This window comes from Carya illinoinensis, chromosome 15 (genome assembly GCF_018687715.1).
Source record: "Carya illinoinensis cultivar Pawnee chromosome 15, C.illinoinensisPawnee_v1, whole genome shotgun sequence".
NCBI lineage: Eukaryota > Viridiplantae > Streptophyta > Magnoliopsida > Fagales > Juglandaceae > Carya > Carya illinoinensis.
Window position 1 is genome coordinate 43152842 of NC_056766.1, and position 20793 is coordinate 43173634.

General features: G+C 40.1%; 3 protein-coding genes across 3 annotated transcripts; 2 read left to right on the forward strand and 1 right to left on the reverse strand.

Annotated features, from left to right (window-relative positions):
* Nucleotides 1-686: 686 nt before the first annotated feature.
* LOC122297801 (disease resistance protein RPV1-like) lies at nt 687-2508 on the reverse strand. Its single transcript, XM_043107992.1, has 2 exons — nt 1961-2508; nt 687-1343 (listed from the first exon to the last, which is right to left on the reverse strand). The coding sequence occupies exons 1-2, from the start codon at nt 2482-2484 to the stop codon at nt 761-763; spliced, it is 1107 nt and encodes a 368-aa protein (XP_042963926.1). The 5' UTR covers nt 2485-2508; the 3' UTR covers nt 687-760.
* Nucleotides 2509-10098: 7590 nt separating this feature from the next.
* LOC122296975 lies at nt 10099-11019 on the forward strand. The gene is made up of 2 exons (XM_043106766.1): nt 10099-10287; nt 10390-11019. Exons 1-2 carry the CDS (start codon nt 10099-10101, stop codon nt 11017-11019), a joined length of 819 nt encoding a protein of 272 aa, XP_042962700.1.
* A 6088-nt stretch (nt 11020-17107) lies between these two features.
* Nucleotides 17108-18124, forward strand: LOC122296976. Its single transcript, XM_043106768.1, has one exon. It carries the CDS (start codon nt 17108-17110, stop codon nt 18122-18124), a length of 1017 nt encoding a protein of 338 aa, XP_042962702.1.
* Nucleotides 18125-20793: the final 2669 nt, after the last annotated feature.

A 20793-nucleotide genomic window follows, 5' to 3' on the forward strand; every position in this document is an offset into this window, starting at 1 on the left:
TTAAAACAACTAGTCTTTATCGATTACTGAAATTTCCATCCCTAAAATAGTCACACGATACTGAAATTTTCTTTTAAGAAACACTTCAAACCAAATTCTTTTTATAACTACAAATTCATTTTATTATTTGTATGTATTCATTTAAGTACTATTTCATAAGTCAATATTTTCCAGTAGGTCCACTATTAAAAAATATTAAAAATAGAAATGAATGTAAAAGAGTTTTTTTTGTGAATCTTACCGAACTTTCTTCCAGCACTTGACGAACATCCTCATGAAACCATAATCTACTACGTTTGCTTGGTTTTTTGGGTGATTCTTCTCGAACAATTTCTCGACCCATATCTTGTAGCAAGTTATGCATCCAAATGTATTCAATATTCCCTTCAATGGTAATAAGACACTTATTTACAAGCCTATGGAAGCCATCACCCGGAAAGAAATCACAACCGTCAAATATTTTAGTGACATAAGCTAAGGGTTCTCCTTTAAAGAAACATGCAATATCAAGGAACATTTCCTTTTCAGTGCTGTCCAATCCTTCATAACTCACCAGGAGTACTTTCTGAATGTTCCCATTTGGGATTCTTTTATATTTATCCAATGCACTTTTCCATTGTTGTATATATTGACCTTTTAGATATGAACCTACCACTGTTAAAGCTAATGGAAGACCCTGAGCATATTTTATTACTACTTTAGAAAGGTCCACATAATTGCCAAATGGTTCATCTCTCCCGAAAGCATGCAAGCTAAACAGCTAAAGAGCTTCATTATTATCCAAAATCATAACCTCATATTTTGAATCAACTGCAGGATTATTTAGTAAGTGTTGATCTCTTGTTGTTATGATTATTCTGCTTCCTGGACCAAACCAATCATGGGCTCCAGCTAATGTTTCTATTTGGACTAAGTCATCCACATCATCAAGAATTAGGAGAACCTTTTTAGAGCAAAGTCTATGCCTAATTACATTGATGCCTTTGTCAGTATCATGAAATTCCGATCTTATTCCCAAAATATCATAAAGAAGTGTCTTTTGTAGCTGGATCAGACCTCCTGCTTTTGTAGTTTCTCTAATGTTTTTCAAGAAATAAATTCCTTCAAATTGATCAGAAATCCTGTTATGGATCGCTTTTGAAATAGTTGTCTTACCGATTCCACCGGTTCCAAATATCCCTACCATGCATATAATATCACTCCTTCCCATATTTAAACGTGCATAAATATCTCGTACACGAGACTCTATTCCAACTGGATACTTAGCAACTTTAAGACGTGTACGACCTACCATTTTTGAGTCCACCCATTTAATGATATCCTGAATAAACTCTGATTCATTCCTATCAATATAAAAGACAAAAGAAATTTAAAGAGTTTAGACTAATTTTCACTATAATACACACATAAAGATGATTTAGTAACAATGTCATTTTTTTTCTTTTTTTTCTCCTTTACAAAATGACAGTAGTAGATTACCATGTTAAAGATAGCCTTTCTTCTTCCTCGTGCAATTCTTAGACTAACATTATTCATTCTTTATATGAATTATTAAACATTTTAAGTACTTTTTTGTTCTATTCTCGAATTTGTCCCTTCCTTAATTCTGAGAAGATTTTGATTTGTATTTTTTCGCATTCTTCTGTTCTGTTTTTCTTATAAACTTCATCATGTGAAATTAATATGGTAGTACGATATTAAATCCCTCAGTAAGAAAAGATTTCTAATTTAAGTATAGTATCCATAAAACTCAAAGCCGAAAAAACTGATAAATATCAAATAGTTTTGCATGGCACCATATGATCTTCATCAATTTGCAAACTCTCAGATTCGGGATTTGCCTAAATTTTCCCCATAAACTTCTCTTTAACATCATATATAAACATATAGATATATATATATATATATATATATATATATATATATATATATATAAATAAGCACATCTCATTAAAAATACCTGTCCCCTAATTTGAATCCGGTCAAATTAGCTATTTCTTCTAAAGCTGCCTTCCACTTTGTAAGCTTTACTGTATCAGCCTCGAACTTATGTTCAACTCTAGAGAATGCTTCTCCGAAACTCCCTTTTTGATGTCGTACATCCGACGGATCTACATTGTAAAACAGGGGTAAAACATGAATTTGTTTCACCGTTTCCTTACACTCAATGATCTTCAATAGTTCATCTAAACACCATCTGGAATCTGAATAGTTCTTAGAGAGTACAACGATAGAAATCATTGATCCTTCAATTGCTTTGAAAAGTTCTGGCGAAATTTCCTCTCCTCTTTCGATATTGTTGTCCATGTAAGTGTTAATTCCCCTTTGATGCAAAGCTTCGTAGAGATGAGAAATAAAGTTTTGACGAATATCCTCACCTCTAAAACTCAAGAATACGTCGTGAGTCCACCTAGGAATGGAAGAAGAAGAGAATGAGAAAGAGGAAGAAGCTCCTAATTGAAAGGCCATGGAAGAAGTGCTCATCCTGATCGATCTGATGTGTATGCGAGATTAGTATCACCAAGAGGTCCAATTATAGAGTACTTATTGCAAATAAATAATAATAGAGAAGTGGGTCAAACTTCTCGGCAACTTCTTGGCAACAACCTGCATGCTAGGCAGCAGACTGTCAATCATACCACTCCATTCAATTGACCAGTTGTTGGAATGCAATTGTTGCCTACCTGAAGGCTAGGCCGGATTGCTTTAATTTCCTAAATCGTTGATTAATTTCCTAAAGCATACCCGTGGTGAACTTGGCCGTAGCTAAAAAAATAATAATAAAGAAAATATGCCTAAATAGTTATTAGTTATGACGTTGCAGAAGCGAAAAATAGAAGAAAACAGAGGAATCTTTGAATTCAAAACAGAGAATTATCAAATATATCATATTTCCCATTACAGTGCTTGTCTCGTTATAAAGCTGGAGACTTCTAGTCTTCTAAGAAAATAACTTCTCAAATGGAAAGGTAAAAAAAAATAAACAAGAAAGAATTTACCAATTTGCTGGCAAAGAAAAGTAAGCATATAAATGGAAAACGATCTGCTAAAATCTGCCGCCTTATTAGTTTTTATTCGAAAGGCTTCATTTGGTTGCCACGTTGGCTGGTGTTGTGTCCTGCATCAATTTATTACTATTAGATGATCTCTTATCTGATGATTATTTATCATTTAATGATGATAAATGTACTACTGATATGAAAATATGATAAGAATATGATTTGGTTGATCACATTCCTTGGAAAATGATAGAAAGACGGGCCGCCCCAGCTAGCTTGCATTAGAAGAAGGATTCTGTTGGAAATGGACCGAACAAACAAAGACTAAGTTGAAGCAAACAATAGCGGAAGCAACAAAAAGAAATGACAATCACACAAAGAACACCAAGATTTAAGTGGTTCAGCTCAATGTGAGCCTACGTCCACTGTCGGGGTCGGTTTCAACAAAATTTCACTATGAACAAAGATGGAGTACAAGAGTATTGATCACAAAAATCCTTAATCCTAAAGCCCCAATACACTCAATGGACTCTTAGGATTGTATACAAAAGGATTCTCAAAACTCTCTCAAGCTGGCTGCTGAAGGGCTCTTCAAAATGAAGAGAAAATGATGTATTTATAGCAAAAGGCGCTAATCAGAACATTCGCTCGAGCGGACGTCGAGCGGAGTGTCGAGCGCACGTTAGGGTTGCATTCTCGCTCGACCTGACAGTCGAGCGGAGGTCGAGCGAAACTCTCTGGAAGATTTCGCTCGAGCGGACTGTCGAGCGGAACTCTCTGGATGAGTTCGCTCGAGCGATGCTCGAGCGGAGGTCGAGCGGCACTGTAGCGGCACTGTAGCAAACCCAAAAAAACACATTTTTCAGCAGGAAATCAAGCCAAAACTCAACAAATCTCCACCTTGGCTTGAATTCCGTCAAGCCTAAACAAAAAACCATCAACCAAGATATCGATTCCCACCAACAAATCACCAAAGGGGAATCATAAACCCCGAACACAACGTCTATCCTTGAAGAACTCAATTTCCACCCAAAAGTCTTCAACACCATAGACAATCTTGACCAAATCACAAGCTTGGTCCTAATGAAGAATCAACATCTTCACACAAAAGGCAACGCACCACTGAACAGACTGCTTACTTGAACAACGGCTTCTGAATACACACGGAGGCTAACAACAAATATTCTCTGCCAAAGTAAGAACACCCCAAAGTCTGCACGAGCATATCCCAAAGGTGACTAAACTGTCTCCTCTATCTACCAGATGAAACTGTAGACTTGCTCTCATTGTACACCAATGCCAAAATCAAAATCATACTTAATTTCAATAGCATGATCTAGAGTACCACCTGCACTCTGCTGTGAAGCTCTCCCAGCAACTCCACCTTCTTGCTATAACCATGCTCTCATTTCTTGTGGAAACAACAACTGAAAAAATAAGTTGTAAAGAAGAGAAGGTTCACCCAATGTTCACCCAATAGCAAGTTGTGTTGACCGCTTCACCCAAATCTGTAGACAAGCCTGGCAAATCCAAAAGCATACTACGGGCTCTCACACAAGAGTCCGTCTCATTCCATTCAACTACTCCATTTCTGTGGAGTGGACCCAACTGTATGGTATGAACAACGCTCTACCTTCTTGTCTGTAGATCACTAGCCTTCACAAATGCTTGAACACATCAAACACATCACAAAACAAAGATGAACAAATCCAGACTCTTCTTCAAATGGTCATCAACAAATATGAGTACAAACAGGGCACCACATCACACTAGATGTACCCCCAAAAAATCACAAAGACATAACTCCAGAAAAACTGATTCAGCATTGCTTTACAAGAATACAATGCAAACAAACAAATCAAGTTTTTCTGTCTTCTGATTACACAAAGCAAAAATTGCCTACTCATAAATGACCGTACTCATTCATCCATATGGTACAATCACATGCGCCATAAATGAGTAATACCTGAATCTGGAACATCTGAAGGTGCTCCACCAATCACTGTACTGCCCTGAAGAAAATAAAGACCATCTGTCTTCTTCCCTGTCATTACCACCGAAGAGCCCTTGTAGACTCGAATGACTCCACCTCCAGCTGAATACTGGTAACCAAAGGAGTCAAGAATGCCCAAAGATATAAGATTTTTCTTCAAAGATGGAATATGCCGAACGTTAGACAAGGTTCTAACGATTCCATCATACATCTTAATCTCAACTGAACCAATCCCAACAATATCACAAGCCATATCATTTCCAACCAAAACGGAGTTACCGTTGATTGATTCATAGGTAGTGAACCAATCCATCCTGGAACACATATGGAATGTACAAGCTGAATCCATGACCCACTTGTTACCAAAGTGACCACTAGAGCCGCTGACTGCTAGGACAATATCAGAGTTGTTAGACTCAACACTAACAACATTGGAGGAACTTTTACTTTCCTCCTTCAATCTGGGGCACTCATTCTTGTAATGACTAAACCTATGACAGTAGTGACATTTAACATTTTTCTTGTTAAATTTAGAGCTACCACTGGAACTACTCCCACCATAATCCGAACCTCTTCCATTAGATCTACCACCAGAGGAATATTTCACAAACAAACCATTGGCTTGATTGTCCATGCCTTGTACACACAATTTTGTTCTCAACTCCTTAGAATTCAAAGCAGATTTTACATCTACCAAGGAGATGGTATCTCTACCATACAACATTGAGCTCACAAAACTTTCAAACGATACCGGCAACGAACACAACAAAATTAACGCTTGATCCTCATCATCAAGCTTAATATCAATATTCCTTAGATCCATAATAGTTTTATTAAATTCATCTAGATGATCGGAAATAGGAGTACCTTCCCTCATCTTGAGAGTGTATAGTCGCTGCTTCAAATACAAACGGTTGGTGAGTGACTTTTTCATATACAAGCTCTCAAGCTTGGACCAAAGACCGGAAGCGGTCTCCTCATCGGCAACCTCCCTCAAAACTCCATCTGATAGTGACAACAAAATGGCACTATGTGCCTTCTCATCTTCTTCTCTTGACGGTGCAGGAGAATCCTCGGATACCTTCCCCTCCAAAGCTTTCGACAAGCCTTGTTGTCGTAACAAAGCCTTCATCTTGATGCGCCACAAGCTAAAGCTGTTTTGACCGTCGAATTTCTCCACTTCAAACTTTGCCATAGCCATTCCTCAAGATTTTGCAAAGAGCTTGACGCTCTGATACCAGTTTGTTGGAAATGGACCGAACAAACAAAGACTAAGTTGAAGCAAACAATAGCGGAAGCAACAAAAAGAAATGACAATCACACAAAGAACACCAAGATTTAAGTGGTTCAGCTCAATGTGAGCCTACGTCCACTGTCGGGGTCGGTTTCAACAAAATTTCACTATGAACAAAGATGGAGTACAAGAGTATTGATCACAAAAATCCTTAATCCTAAAGCCCCAATACACTCAATGGACTCTTAGGATTGTATACAAAAGGATTCTCAAAACTCTCTCAAGCTGGCTGCTGAAGGGCTCTTCAAAATGAAGAGAAAATGATGTATTTATAGCAAAAGGCGCTAATCAGAACATTCGCTCGAGCGGACGTCGAGCGGAGTGTCGAGCGCACGTTAGGGTTGCATTCTCGCTCGAGCGGACAGTCGAGCGGAGGTCGAGCGAAACTCTCTGGAAGATTTCGCTCGAGCGGACTGTCGAGCGGAGGTCGAGCGGAACTCTCTGGATGAGTTCGCTCGAGCGACGCTCGAGCGGAGGTCGAGCGGCACTGTAGCGGCACTGTAGCAAACCCAAAAAAACACATTTTTCAGCAGGAAATCAAGCCAAAACTCAACAGATTCAAAGAAAGATGATATGAGAAACTTCTTGGTAACTTCCTGCGGATCAACTCCTTGAGTTTCTGCTCGGCCTGTTAGGACGAAATGACATAATATTCCTAGGAATCATATAATTAATTTACTGTCTTCAAATACGATGATCAGATTCACTAATATTCCAAGAAAAACTGGTACGTAATATATATATATATATATATAATCTTTTTTAATTAGTATATATATTATACCCACCATCTAGATTCTGCATAATTTTTAGAAAGTACAATGATAGAAATTATTGACCCTTCAATAGTTTTGAAAAGTGCCGTTGAAATCTCCTCCACTCTTTCAAGATTGTTGTCTATGTAAGTATTGATTTCCTTTTGTTCCAGAGCATGGTATAGATGGGAAATAAAGTTATGGCGAACATCTTCACCTCTAAAATTCAAGAATACATCATGATTCCATAGACGGATGAAAGGAGATGAACAGGATGAATAAGAGGAAGAAGCTCCTATGGAAAGGCCATAGAAGAATAAGTCCACAAAATGACATTATCAGCCTGGGGACATCAAAAGATATAAACACAAAAAACAGCACAAAATGTAGAGAAATTACGATTAATATGCAAGCCAACTTACACTGCCCATGCATTTAATGGCTTTGAACTAAAGTCGCTTCGCTTAAAACAAACGTCCATATCTAATATCCATTAGGAATGTTTTAATTAATGAATTTCCTGCATGTATCAATTTTAGACTTTTGGAATTTCCTGACATGTGAGGATTAAAGATTTATCACGTCATGTACCTACTCCAACATGAAGTACAAATTTAAATGAAGTTGGGTGGGAAGTTTCTTGGTAAGCCAAATTGCAATACCCAAGCATTTACACGGTTTTGAACTTATCAAGTCCGTCCACATAAAACAAAGATTCATATTGAATACACATTAGGATTGTTCTAATGACTTTTCTGTATGAACTTTAGACTATTAATTTGGGATTTCTTGATCACGTGGGAGCATTGAAGATTTATCACATCAAAGGAAAGGACGTTGGCCCCAAAACTTAAATATGATCATGCTGTAACAGTGGCTATATATATGGCTGATGACGTCGAAAGAAGTCCTTGCTTGTAGATCTGAGAATGAAGTTATCTACTGGTGTACAATAAGTTTCTGTAAGATGCAATCTAGCTAGCAATATTGTAAAAAAAGAAAAATCACCATGCACTCATCTCTGTGCTTAAAATCCTATCAGGCTAGCTTGTGAATTATGGGGCTTATAAACGCTTATATATCCTTCGAACTCCTTTGAACTTTAGCATACAGCAGGATGGAATTTATATAAATATAACAATTCTGCCATATTCTTGTTTCTGTTTTACCATTCTTTGGGACTTTGGTTTGTTTGTTTTTTTTCTCTGAAAATACTATTTATAATTACAATTTTACACGCATAATCATATACTTTGCCGTGCTAGCTATAGAAATTATGAAGATTTTGAAATTCGAATTAAAAAATAAAAATTTGGTAAAATGAATGAGGATATATATATATATATATATATATATATTTTTAAAGAAAACGATCCCCCAATTTTATTGAATTTCCTCAATTATGGAGGAGGAAAACCGTAGTTATAGCTGGATACCTGGAGTTACATATAAGCCTAAAATCCCGCAAAGTCAGGTATCAAAATGAAGTGTACTAAATAACACCGGACATAGTACACCGAACCCGCGTCAAACCAGAACAATTGCATACTTAATAAATAAAACCTGCAATCAAAAGTAGCAACAAAACTGTTAACAATGTCTTATAACTTGTAATCTAGTTTAATCCATTCGAATAGCTCCCTTAATGGCTTTTGGAAGATTGTCTCTAGTGTTGAGAAAAAGATCAGCGCCTCTAGTGCCCAATCTAGCTAATTTGTCTGCTACATGGTTTGTTTCCCAAAAAACAAATGGTAGAGACATATCACCAGGGAACGAGCCATCTTTGTAACCTCTTTACAGTATCTCTGACTCCACCAAGAAACTTGCCCACCTTTCTCCCACTAGTTAACCACTAGCTTAGAATCCGTTCACACCTCTATATGCTTAATATTTATTTTTGCACATAGACTAAGGTCATCACTAGTATTCTTATCTCAGCTGAATTGTTAGAATTAATTCCATAAAACCGAACAAAGGTGAAAATCATGTGACCATTCTCATCATGCATTATCCCTCCACCTCCACTTCTACCAGGATTACCAAGACTACTACCATCCACGATAAGTTTAGCAAAGCCCTGAGTCGAGCGCATCCGCTTCATGACCTGCATTGATTTTGTTTAAAAAAGCATATTATTTAAACCGAATTGTTGTAATGTCACCCCATCAGAGGTTTGGTGAAGGATTTATTCATTTTATTGTTCATGAGCTAAGCTAAAAAAATTTTGATCTTGTAGCACACTTGCTCTCTAGTTTGTCTAACCCCCTCCATTCTAGATTTACACCTGTATAACCACAGCCACTAGCTTATTAAAGAAGGGAGAATGCCAATCACAATGTTGATTTGTGAAACTGCATGAACGTGGATACTTAAGAGCATCCCCATCCGGTTCTTCATCATCATCCCTATAATTTAACTCAAAATCACATTTCCTCAAATTTATCCTTAAATTTTATTCATCTTCTAAAAACCTCCTACATCTCATTCTCCATCTCTATCTCTATTCTATTAAATAATATTTCTCTATTCTTTTTTTATTATTTTTTTCTCTCTCTTCCATTTACAATCTTAATTACTAACTCTTTTGTATTATTATTTTTTTTTTCAAATATCACTTTCTACTAAATATTTATATGATTTTGACTATCCAATACAGTATTTTTTTTCAAACCAAAATTCGTATTATAAAAATAGTAATTTTTACTTTTAATTAATGCATTTTCTAACGTGATGGCAAATTTTTTTAGAAGAGTACTCTTTATTAATTTCTCTAATGGGGATTCGTAGTCACGTATTGATGATAAAAAATTTTTAAGTGGCTGTAACGGTAATATTTTTTGTCATTTTTCTAACGATAACATTTTTTGGCTTTTCTCCAACGGTAACTTTTTTTGTCTTCTCTCAAACGGTAACATTTTTTGTCTTATATGTAACGGTAACTTTTTCCTCCATAAATACGCATATTGCTAGCATTCACATTCTCACAAACTCAAGTCACATTTCATCTATAGAATTGAAATTCTATTGTATCCTCTGATCTCCCACTCGCTTCATCAAATGACTCATACTTTCTTTCGCAAATTGTTAACATACGTATCCTCTGAAGATGATAGCGATGTTCTTAATGAGGAGGCAGATGGACAATCATCGAGGCATCGTGGCAATTGCCAACGTCCTAAGTTTATTCAGCGCGATCATATTCAGAGGCACGAACGCCTATTTCGTGATTATTTCACAGAAGATCCAGTATACCCCTCGAATCTATTTCGAAGAAGATTTCGGATGAGCCGTCCCCTATTTCTCCATATTCTAAATGAGGTAGAGTCTTACGAGCCGTACTTCATCCAGAGAAGAGATAATGCCGAAAGACTTGGTTTATTTTCTATGCAAAAGATAACTGCAGCACTTAGAATGCTGGCATATGGGGTTACTGGAGATTTTATGGATGAATACATACATATTGGTGAAAGCACCACAATGGAGAGCCTCAAAAAATTCTCTGAGACAATAGTAAGTGTTTTTTCAGATGAATATTTGCGGTCTCCAAATGCCAATGATATTGCCCGATTGCTTGTGGTTGGTGAACAACGGGGATTCCCAGGAATGTTGGGAAGCATTGACTGCATGCATTGGAAGTGGAAAAATTGTCCCGCAGCCTGGAAATGTATGTACTCCGCTCACATCCGTGAACCAACTATTATTTTAGAAGCAATTGCTTTATATGATCTCTGGATATGGCATGCAGTTTTTGGTATGCCCGGTTCACATAACGATATTAATGTGCTAGAGAGATCTTTTATTTTCATGGAACTTGTCCAAGGGCGTGCTCCTCCAGTCAATTACACAATCAATGGCAACAACTACATTATCCACAAGACGATTCCATCACCTCGAGGGAATAAGAAGAAAAATTTTGTAAAAGCACAAGAATCCACAAGAAAAGATATCGAGTGTGCGTTCGGGGTACTTCAACAATGATTTGCTATCGTTCGTGGACTTTTCCGATTGTTCAAAGTGAAGGATCTAACAAATATAATGAAAGCATGTGTTATTCTACATAATATGATTATTGAAGACGAGCGTGACGATAGCGATGGTCCAAACATTGAGTACGATCAACTTCATGATGAACTCCCGGAACTCTCGCGCAATCATACAACTGAGCTTACGGAATTCATCCAGCGTCATCATCATATTAGAGACAACTCGGCACATCATCAGCTCCAAGTAGATCTAATTGAACATCAATGGCTATTATATTCCCAAAATTAGACATGTCGCCTTTGTAAGAGTCTATGTCCTTCACATCAGTGGCTATTAAGAGTTTTGAGGCAAGACAATAAAGATTTCAGATTGAACCAAAAGACTGACAAAAAAGGGAAACAAAAAGAGAAGCATAAGCCAGCTAAAAGGTGAGATTGGCTTTGTTTGACCACATAAATATCGAAAGAAAACTCTCCTGCACAAGATAATGCAGTCTATAATCTTACAGTTGGCTAGAACAAAATTCTTCATAAGCTAAAGCAATAGAAAGAGGAACAGGTACCAACAGGTTGTGCTTGGCTTTTAATGGGGGACTTTAATGAAATCTTGCACATGGGGGAGAAAAGGGGAGGAAGGTGTAGACTTGAGTGGCAGATGGAGGACTTCAGTGACATGCTTACTAAGTGCAGTCTATTTGATTTGGGGTTCTATGGACCCCAATTCACATGGTGGAATGGGGGACAGAAAGAAAATAGTGTGTCCGAAAGATTAGATAGATTCTATGCTAATCAAGAGTGGAGTTCTCTATTCTCTATGTGGTATGTTGTTCATATACCAATGGCCTACTCAGACCATCTTGTTGTTTGTTTGAAACCTCAAGCTGATCCCAGTCTTGGAAGTCGAGGGTTTGGTTTTAGGTTTGAGGCAATGTGGACTGAGACAGAAGGTTGCAAACATGTGGTGTCTTCTACCTGGGACCTAGTGGAAGGGGAAAAGGACATCTCTCTAATTATGAAGAAGATAAATGGCTGTGGTGAGAGGCTCCAGCAGTGGAATAAGAGTAGTTTTGGTCATGTGAAGAGACATATTGCTAAGGCCCGAGACAAGATGAACCTTTTGTACCAAATTGACCCAAACTGTTTGAGAATAGAAGAGCATAAGAATGCAAAGGCTGAGATGCAGACATGGCTGGAAAGAGATGAAATCATGTGGAGACAGAGGTCGAAGGCATTGTGGTTAAAGGAAGGAGACAAGAACACAAGGTTTTTTCATAGAAAAGCCTCCCAAAGATAGAAAAGAAATCATATCAAAGGAGTGAGAGATAGTAACAATATCTGGCAGGTGGGAGTAGAAAGAGATAGAATCATAATGGATTACTTCCAAGCCATATTCACCTCTTCAGGCCAACAAGGACAAGTGGGTTTTCTAGGCAGATTGCAGGGTTGTGTGACTGAGGGAATGAATGAGAATCTGATGCAGCAGTACACAGCAGAAGAAGTGGTCCAGGCCTTGAATCAGATGGAACCCTCCAAAGCCCCTGGACCTGATGGTATGCCTCCTTTATTTTATCAAAAGTATTGGACTGTGGTAGGAAGGGATGTTACCGAGGCTGTGTTGAAAGCACTAAATGAAGGGGCCTTCCCAGCTGAACTCAACCACACTTACATTGCTTTAATTCCTAAGAAGGATAAACCAGAAACAGTAGCAGAGTACAGACCAATCAGTTTGTGCAATGTAGTCTACAAGTTGATTTCTAAAGTCCTCTCCAATAGACTCAAACAAGTCCTGCCACAGGTAATATCCTTGTCTCAATCAGCCTTTGTACCTGGAAGGCTTATTACAGATAATGTCTTAGTTACTTATGAGCTAGTCCATTACCTAAGGCAGAAGAGAAAAGGGAAAAAAGGGTACATGTCACTCAAGTTAGATATAAGCAAAGCATATGATAGGGTGGAGTGGGGTTTCCTAGATACTACAATGAGCAAAATGGGGTTCAATGAAAAATGGAGAAAGCTAGTTATGTGTTGTGTGCAGTCTGTCTCATATTCGATTCTTTTGAATGGAAGTCCAAAAGGTCCTATCAAGCCCACGAGAGGGTTGAGACAAGGGGACCCCCTCTCCCCTTATCTCTTCCTCCTTTGCACTGAAGGTTTGGTAGCCATGCTCAAACAAGCTGAGGAGAACAAGCTGGTGGAAGGTGTAAAAATCTGTAGAGGCAGCCCAAGGATCAACAACCTCCTTTTTGCAGATGATAGTTTGTTCTTTTGCAGGGCCTCTTTGCAAACTAATGCACACATCCATCAACTTCTAAAGGAGTATGAACTAGCATCGGGTCGGAAAGTCAATAAAGATAAGACAACAATGGTCTTCAGCACCAATGTTGATCCCCAATTGCAACAGGAAATTATGGCCTCTTGGGGGATACAGCAAGCTCAGCAATATGAGAAGTATCTTGGTCTCCCATTAGTGGTAGGAAGATCCAAGAAAAGGGCCTTCATGAGTATAAAAAGCAGGGTTTGGAAGAAGCTTCAAGGATGGAAGGAAAGGCTACTTTCACAAGGGGGGAAGGAAGTACTGATTAAAGCAGTAGCCTTATCAATCCCCTCATACTCTATGAGCTGCTTCAAACTCCTTGAAAGCTTGTGCAAAGAGTTGGAGAATATGATGGCAAATTTCTGGTGGGGCCAAAGGAAGGAGGAAAACAAAATTAGGTGGGTGAGCTGGTAAAAAATGTGTGCTACCAAGCAAGATGGGGGAATGGGTTTTACGGACCTTCACAGTTTCAATATGGCTTTATTAGCAAAACAAGCATGGAGGATTATGAATGAGACGTCTTCTCTTCTCCATAGGATTTACAAGTCTAAGTACTTCCCCAATTCGAGCATTCAGAAAGTACAATTGGGAAATGCCCCATCATATGCATGGAGAGGGATTTGGGAATCTATAAGACTACTAATGAAAGGGTGCAGGTGGCGGGTGGGTGATGGAGAGTCCATAAACATCTGGACTGATATATGGCTGCCAGGTCAAAACCAGGTTCCCTTAATCCAAGGTCAAGACAATAGAAACAGATGTCAACAGGTTGCACAGTTGATTAATGGGGAGACAAGTTGGTGGGATGTTGAGTTAGTTAGGAGAACTTTTCCTCCAAGAGAAGCTGCTGAAGTACTGAGGATGCCTCTAGGTCCTTCACCTAGAGAGGATAAGTTAATATGGCACCATGAAAGCTCAGGAGAATATACAGTGAGGAGTGCTTATAAACTGTTTTGGTCCCTAAAGAACCACAGGACAGAAGGAAGTTGTTCAAACTATCAGGCCCATCAAAGCTTTTGGAAGCAATTATGGAAACTGCCTATACCACACAGGGTCAGAGTCTTTTCATGGAGAGCATGCAAGCACGGGTTGCCCACTTTGAAAAACCTGATGGTCAGGAAGGTTGTTACTGAGGATACCTGTAAGTTTTGTCATGAGAGCAGGGAAGACACAAGCCATGCATTGATCTATTGTCCTTCCATTCTATCCCTATGGAAGACATTTTTTGGCTATTTATTTCAGGAAGGCGACCAGAAGGGCTTTATGGAGATAGCAATGAGAGTGAAAAAAGAAGGGCAGGCAAGGGACCTAGAGAAATTCTTCCTCATTGCCTGGTCCTTTTGGTACAAAAGAAATCAGTTCTATTTTGAAGGACAAGTCCAGCATCCACAACAGTCTGCAGATCATGCCCTGTCCATGCTTAAGAAGTCTCAAGGAGTTCAAGATGGTAATAAACAGAATTCGATAAGAAGTGTAGGGTGGAGACCCCTTCCTACAGGGGTGCTAAAACTCAATACAGACGAGGTCTTGTTCTAGAGGTGTTGCAGAACAGGAGTGAGAGTTATTTTGAGGGATGAGAAGGGGAGAGTAATGCTGGCTGTGTGTAACAAAGAACCAGAGTTCTCTGATCCAATGGAAGTGGAGCTACTGGCCATCTTGAGGGGTCTCCAATTATGTATCCCGTTGGGTATCAATGAGCTAATTGTGGAGACTGACTCTATGCGTAGTGTTAAGGCCATAGCAACAGAAGGGGAGTCCATGTCTCCCCAAGGCAATCTGATCTACTCCATTCACGGCCTTTCAAAACAGGTACCAAGAGTAAGCTTCCAACATGTTAGCAGAGAGCACAATGCAGCAGCTGATGGCCTGGCAAAACTAGCACGTTTTGTAGAGGATTTAACAGTTTGGTGGGATTCAGTTCCTGAGTGTATTTCCCAAATTGTTTGGCATGATCCCAGTATGTAATTCTCTTTATGACTCTGATTAATGAAGGTGAGTTGTTATAAAAATTAAAAAAAAAAAAAGAGAGAAAAGAAAAGAAAAGAAAGAAAAGAGGAACAGGTACAGAGGCAAGGCATGTACAAGTAATATGTAAGTATACACAATTTGATGCATTGCATGAGAGCAGCGATATAATGTAAATGAACCGTAAAAAAAGAGCTGTATTACTTTTCTTGAATTTATGAAACGTGAGATACATGAGATGTATAGTATATATATATATATATAAAATTATAAATACTGCACGGGAGAGCTCCGTTTTTTTCGGAAATACTGTTTTGGACGTTGCTTTCTTTTTTCGCGAGTAGGGTTCCTGCATGGTGGCGGTAGCCGCCCCTCTGGTGTCCTCTACATCGGTGGGGATCTCAGATCAGCCAGTTTCTTATGCCCAAGCCGTTTCCAAATCTTCGCCGGTGCCAAGCTTCAAGTTGCTGATGCGATACCCTGTGGAGATTGAAGGCCAACAAGGTTTTGTCTTTTCTGAGGTTGAGATGACACGGGCGTTGGTGTTGAAATTTCTGCGTTCTCGTCCGTCTATTGATGTCATACGGCTGGCGGTGATTAAAACTTGGGGTCTGCTTGATATTCCAACGATTAGCTTCATGGATGCGCATCATGTGTTTTTAAATTTACAGTCGGAACGTGATTTTATTCGTGCATGGGCGAGAGAAGGAAGGGTTTTAGAAGGGTGTACATTTTGTTTGTTTCGTTGGACCAAGGACTTCGATTTGCAGAAAGAACCCTCTTTGGCCCCACAATGGGTTTTCTTGCCAGGGCTACCTTTGCATATGTATCGGATAGATTGTCTGCAGATATTGGCAACTATGTTTGGACATTTTTTAGGTACTGACAATGCAACTCTTAATAAGACAAGGGCCTCAGGTGCTAGGTTATGTGTGGAAATTGATTTACTGGAGGAACAAGTCTAAGGTTTCCCTATTGTTGTTTCAGCAAACAAGACTCTTTGGCAAGAGGTGAGGTATGAGAAGCAGAGTTTTTATTGTAAGCGTTGCCGTCGGCAAGGACTCTTGGTGAATGTATGCAGGATAGGGATGGAAAGGCCGGGTCAGATTGATAGAGCACCCAAAAATCAAAAGAAGGTGGAGGAATGGCGTGTTAAGGGAAAAGGATTGCACGAGGATATAAAAGAAAAGAAAACTGAATTGCCGAAGGAGCATGATTATACTGACAATGGGGAGGACGCTGTTGCTGTTAGTATAATGGAGGAGGAGGAGCAGAAAAATATACAGAGCTTGGAGGCACCTGGTGGGGAGAATACAGTCAATCATACAGAGGATGGCCATGTCGTAGTGGTATTTAATGAGGAGATGGAGAAGCAGAACGTTGGGTTAGACAAGGATAGTTCTGAGTCGGAAAGAGAGGGGACGTCGGATACAAATCAAGAAGACCAACATGAGGTGGATGCAGAGAATACACAGAACGTGAAGCAAAGTGACACCTGTACGGAGGTCTTGGCCATGCAGGAGATTTTAATATGGGATAGGCAACTGAGTGAGGGACAGCAAGATGTGGTTTATGAACTGTTGGAAATGGAGAATACGAAGACTGAGGAACTGCGGGAGGATAAATATGGGTCAGACCAGGAGGTTGAGGAATCAATAGAGGCACTAGCAGCTTCGAAAGGCTATGGTTCCGAATCTGATTTAAGGAACACAGGTCCATCTCTGAAGAGAACTACAAGGCAGACCGTGCGACAAAACCACCGGGCCATCTCCCGGCTTGAAAGACTGAATTTATGATTGACAAAATGCTGGTTTGGAACGTGCGGGGGTTGGGCACGTCTAAAAGAAGACTGAGGAATCTGATCAGGAAATATAAACCATCGGTTTTAGTACTTTTTGAACCTTTTGCTGCAGAGGAGGTGATGGTGTACTGGGCGAATGTTTTTGGATATCCATCTTACTGCGCCAATGAAGCTATGGGAGGGAAGATTTGGGTACTCTGGATTGAGGAATTGACATTTGAGATGCAAGGTATGTCAAATCAGATGATATCCGGCTGCTTTAGCAAGGGAGAGGATAGCATAAATGTGGTTTTTGTATATGCCAAATGTAATCCCGTGGAAAGGAGGTTGCTTTGGCAAGAGATGGAGGCAATGCGAGATGATCGTACTCCACTATTGGTGGTAGGCGATTTTAACATTATCCGAGAAGACCGAGAACGTATTGGGGGCAATCCGAGATCTCTGTCGGCTATGTCGGAGTTTAATTCCTGTATACATAACTGTGGTCTTGTGGAGATGACAAGTTATGGAGGAAGAATGTCATGGTGCAATGGGCATCGGTGTCTTTCGAGGAGTTGGGCACGTTTGGATAGAGGTCTTCTGAACTTGGCTTTCTCTCAAAGGTTTCCGAATGGGTGCATGGAGTACTTAAAGAGGAAGACTTCGGATCACTATCCAATGCTAATCAAGCTTGCGGTGGAGTCCCAGAGGTATGGGCCGGCTCCATTTCGGTTCCAAAGCATGTGGTGCACTCATGAGAAGTTTCTTCAGTGTGTGGAGGGTGTATGGAGAGAACCAGTTCTTGGGATTGGTTTAGTGTGCTTGGCGGCAAAATTGAAAAAGCTGAAGCCGGTGCTTAGGAACTGGAATCAGGAGATTTTTGGCCGAGTAGATCAGTCGATAAAGGAGTTAGAGGCAAAGGTGGAACTTCTGGAGATACAGTTGCAAGAAAGGCATGAAGCCGACTTAGAGAACGAGTATATGCAGGCCAAAGCGGAATTAGAGAGGTGGGAAAACAGGGAAGAGATTCGTCTGTCTTAACAGGCCAAAAAGAGATGGCTCACGGACGGTGACCGTAACTCCAAATTTTATCATGCCGTGGTCAACCAACGTAGGACGGCTTCTGCGGTTTCACGAATGACTCTACCCAATGGAGTTGTTCTGGAATCTCGGGAGGATATTCATAATGCAGCAGTGAGTCATTTTCAAAATTTCCTCATGGGGGAGGGACCTACGGGAGTTCCAGATTTAAATGGCTTAATAGCTCCGGTGGTGAATGCGGAGGAAAATCAAGAGCTTGTTAAAGATCCTACGGAAGAGGAGGTTTGGGCGGCTTTGAAGTCTATTCCTAAGCTAAGCAGCCCCGGGCCAGATGGTTTTGGTTCTGAATTTTTTATGCACTGCTGGCCTATTGTTAAATGGGATGTGTTAGAATCTGCGCGGGATTTTTTTCGAGGTACGATGCTGCCTAGATTTTATTCAGCTTCTTACATAGTTCTTATTCCCAAAGTGCAGGACCCTCAAAATTTTGATAAGTTCAGGCCGATTAGCTTGTGTAATGCGGCATATAAAATGTTTTCGAAAATTCTTGTGAATCGGTTGGCGAGTATTCTTCCTCGGATGATTTCTTGGGAGCAAGGTGCGTTTGTTCCGGGGTGGAGTATTTTTGAGAACATAACTCTTGCTCAAGAAATGGTACATGCTCTTCATCGTAAGACAAAGGGAGGAAATGTTATGTTAAAAATAGATATGGCGAAAGCTTATGATAGAGTGGATTGGAAGTTTTTGAGTAAGGTCTTGAGAAGTTTTGGCTTTGCCGATAGAGCTTGTGGCTTGGTAGAAAATTGCATAAATTCTCCTTGGTTTTCGATTATGATGAACGGCACGTATAAGGGTTTTTTTAAGCCTACACGCGGGTTGCGCCAAGGGGATCCCCTTTCGCCTTACTTATTTATTATTATGCAGGAAGTTCTTACTAGAATGCTGAAGGAAAATTTTAATCATGAAAGAATATCGCCATATTACATCCCGAGAGGTGCACCTTTGGTCTCGCATCTTCTTTATGTGGATGACCTTCTTATTTTTGCAAATGGTGGGAAGAAGTCAGTTAGAGGGATCATCCGAACTCTGGAAAAATATGCTCAGTGGTCTGGTCAAGCTATTAATAAAGAGAAATCAGCTCTCTTTATGTCAAAACAAATTCCATACAATCGACGGTGTGACCTACTGAACCATACGGGCTTCACGGAGGGGTCTTTTCCAACCAGCTATTTGGGAGTTCCTCTGGTAACAGGACGTCTTACTACTAGACATTTGGAGCCATTGGTGAATAAAGTACGTAAAAAGGTGGCGGGTTGGAAAGTAAAAACTTTATCCCAAGCTGGTCGGCTAACGTTGATCACGCATGTGTTGTCGTGCATGGCAACTCACATGTTGGCAGTTCTTAATGCTCCTCAGATTATTGTATTTAAGCTTAATTCGATATTGTCAACCTTTTTCTGGGGGACACATTATGGAAAGCCGAAGAGGAGATGGGTCTCTTGGTCGTCCATCTGCAAGCCAATAAATGAGGGGGGCTTAGGTATAAGGGATTTCAATGAAATGCAGAGAGGGATGCATATGAAGTTAGTCTGGCGCCTCATAACGATGGATAACCTTTGGGCACGGTTTCTTCATGCGAAGTATGCGAGGGACGGGAATCTAGTTTTGGCATCTTCAAAAGAGACTGGTTCACGTTTATGGAGGGCTATGATGCAGGTTTTTCCAGAAGTTCATGAGAATACTAGAGTGCGGATCAAGGAGGGGAATGTGCCGTTTTGGCATGTTAAGTGGCTGTCGAGTGGTCCCCTAAGTATTCAAGTTCAAGATATAGCTAATCCGCTGGTTAAAGTGAAGGACTTATGGATCGGCAATGAGTGGGATGAAATTGCTCTTAGAGACCTGGTTGGAGAAAACAGAGCATGGGAGATCATGCAATCGGTAATGGCTGGAAAAGCAGGGTCTGATGTCTATGTATGGGAACCAAATAAAAATGGTTTGTTTACAACAGCTTCAGCTTGGAATATTATACGAGTCAGAGGAGATGAGTTTCCTTGGAAGGGGTGGTTTTGGCACAATCTGCTCCCTAGACGTGTGGTGGTCTGTGTTTGGAAGGCTTGGTTTCGAAGCTTACCGGTGGATATGCGTATAACGGATATGGGAGTTGCTCTTGCGTCCAGATGCGACTGTTGTGCTAGTGGCAGTTCGGAAACGCTTGATCATGTTTTAAGTTCAGGGGAGGTTGCGATGGCAGTCTGGGAGAAAGCAGCAGTGTTGCTGGGCGTTCGGTGCATGGGTTTTAGCAGCTGGAGTGCTCGGATGTCTGCATGGTTCAGCTGTACGAAGAGGTCCTCACAGCGTGGGATCCTGGTAGGCTTAATTCCAAGTCTGATTACTTGGCGTTTGTGGATCCGTAGGTGCAAAGCCCGTATGGAGTCTAAGTATGAATCTCCTGAGTCGGTATGGATCTCAGTAAAATTCTAGTTATCCCAAATTTCGGATAACATCACCAAGTGTAGCAGGTTATCAGATCTGGATAAACAGGTTTTAGCATCAATTAATGTGCCTATAAAGCAAGTGGTTAACCGAAAGAGAAGGGTGGTCAAATGGTTGAAACCGAAGCCGGGATGGGTCAAACTTAACGTGGACGGGAGTTGTAGGGGCAACCCGGG

What these genes read in the sequence shown, in the direction of transcription:
- LOC122296975 (XM_043106766.1), top strand. Translation starts at nt 10,099, where the DNA reads ATGACTCATACTTTCTTTCGCAAATTGTTAACATACGTATCCTCTGAA. An exon ending in ATTATTTCACAGAAGATCCA is followed by an intron (nt 10,288 to 10,389) that starts GTATACCCCTCG and finishes TACTTCATCCAG; the next exon opens with AGAAGAGATAATGCCGAAAG.
- LOC122296976 (XM_043106768.1), top strand. Translation starts at nt 17,108, where the DNA reads ATGCTGGTTTGGAACGTGCGGGGGTTGGGCACGTCTAAAAGAAGACTG.
- LOC122297801 (XM_043107992.1), bottom strand. Translation starts at nt 2,484, where the DNA reads ATGAGCACTTCTTCCATGGCCTTTCAATTAGGAGCTTCTTCCTCTTTC. An exon ending in GGATTCAAATTAGGGGACAG is followed by an intron (nt 1,344 to 1,960) that starts GTATTTTTAATG and finishes TTATATTGATAG; the next exon opens with GAATGAATCAGAGTTTATTC.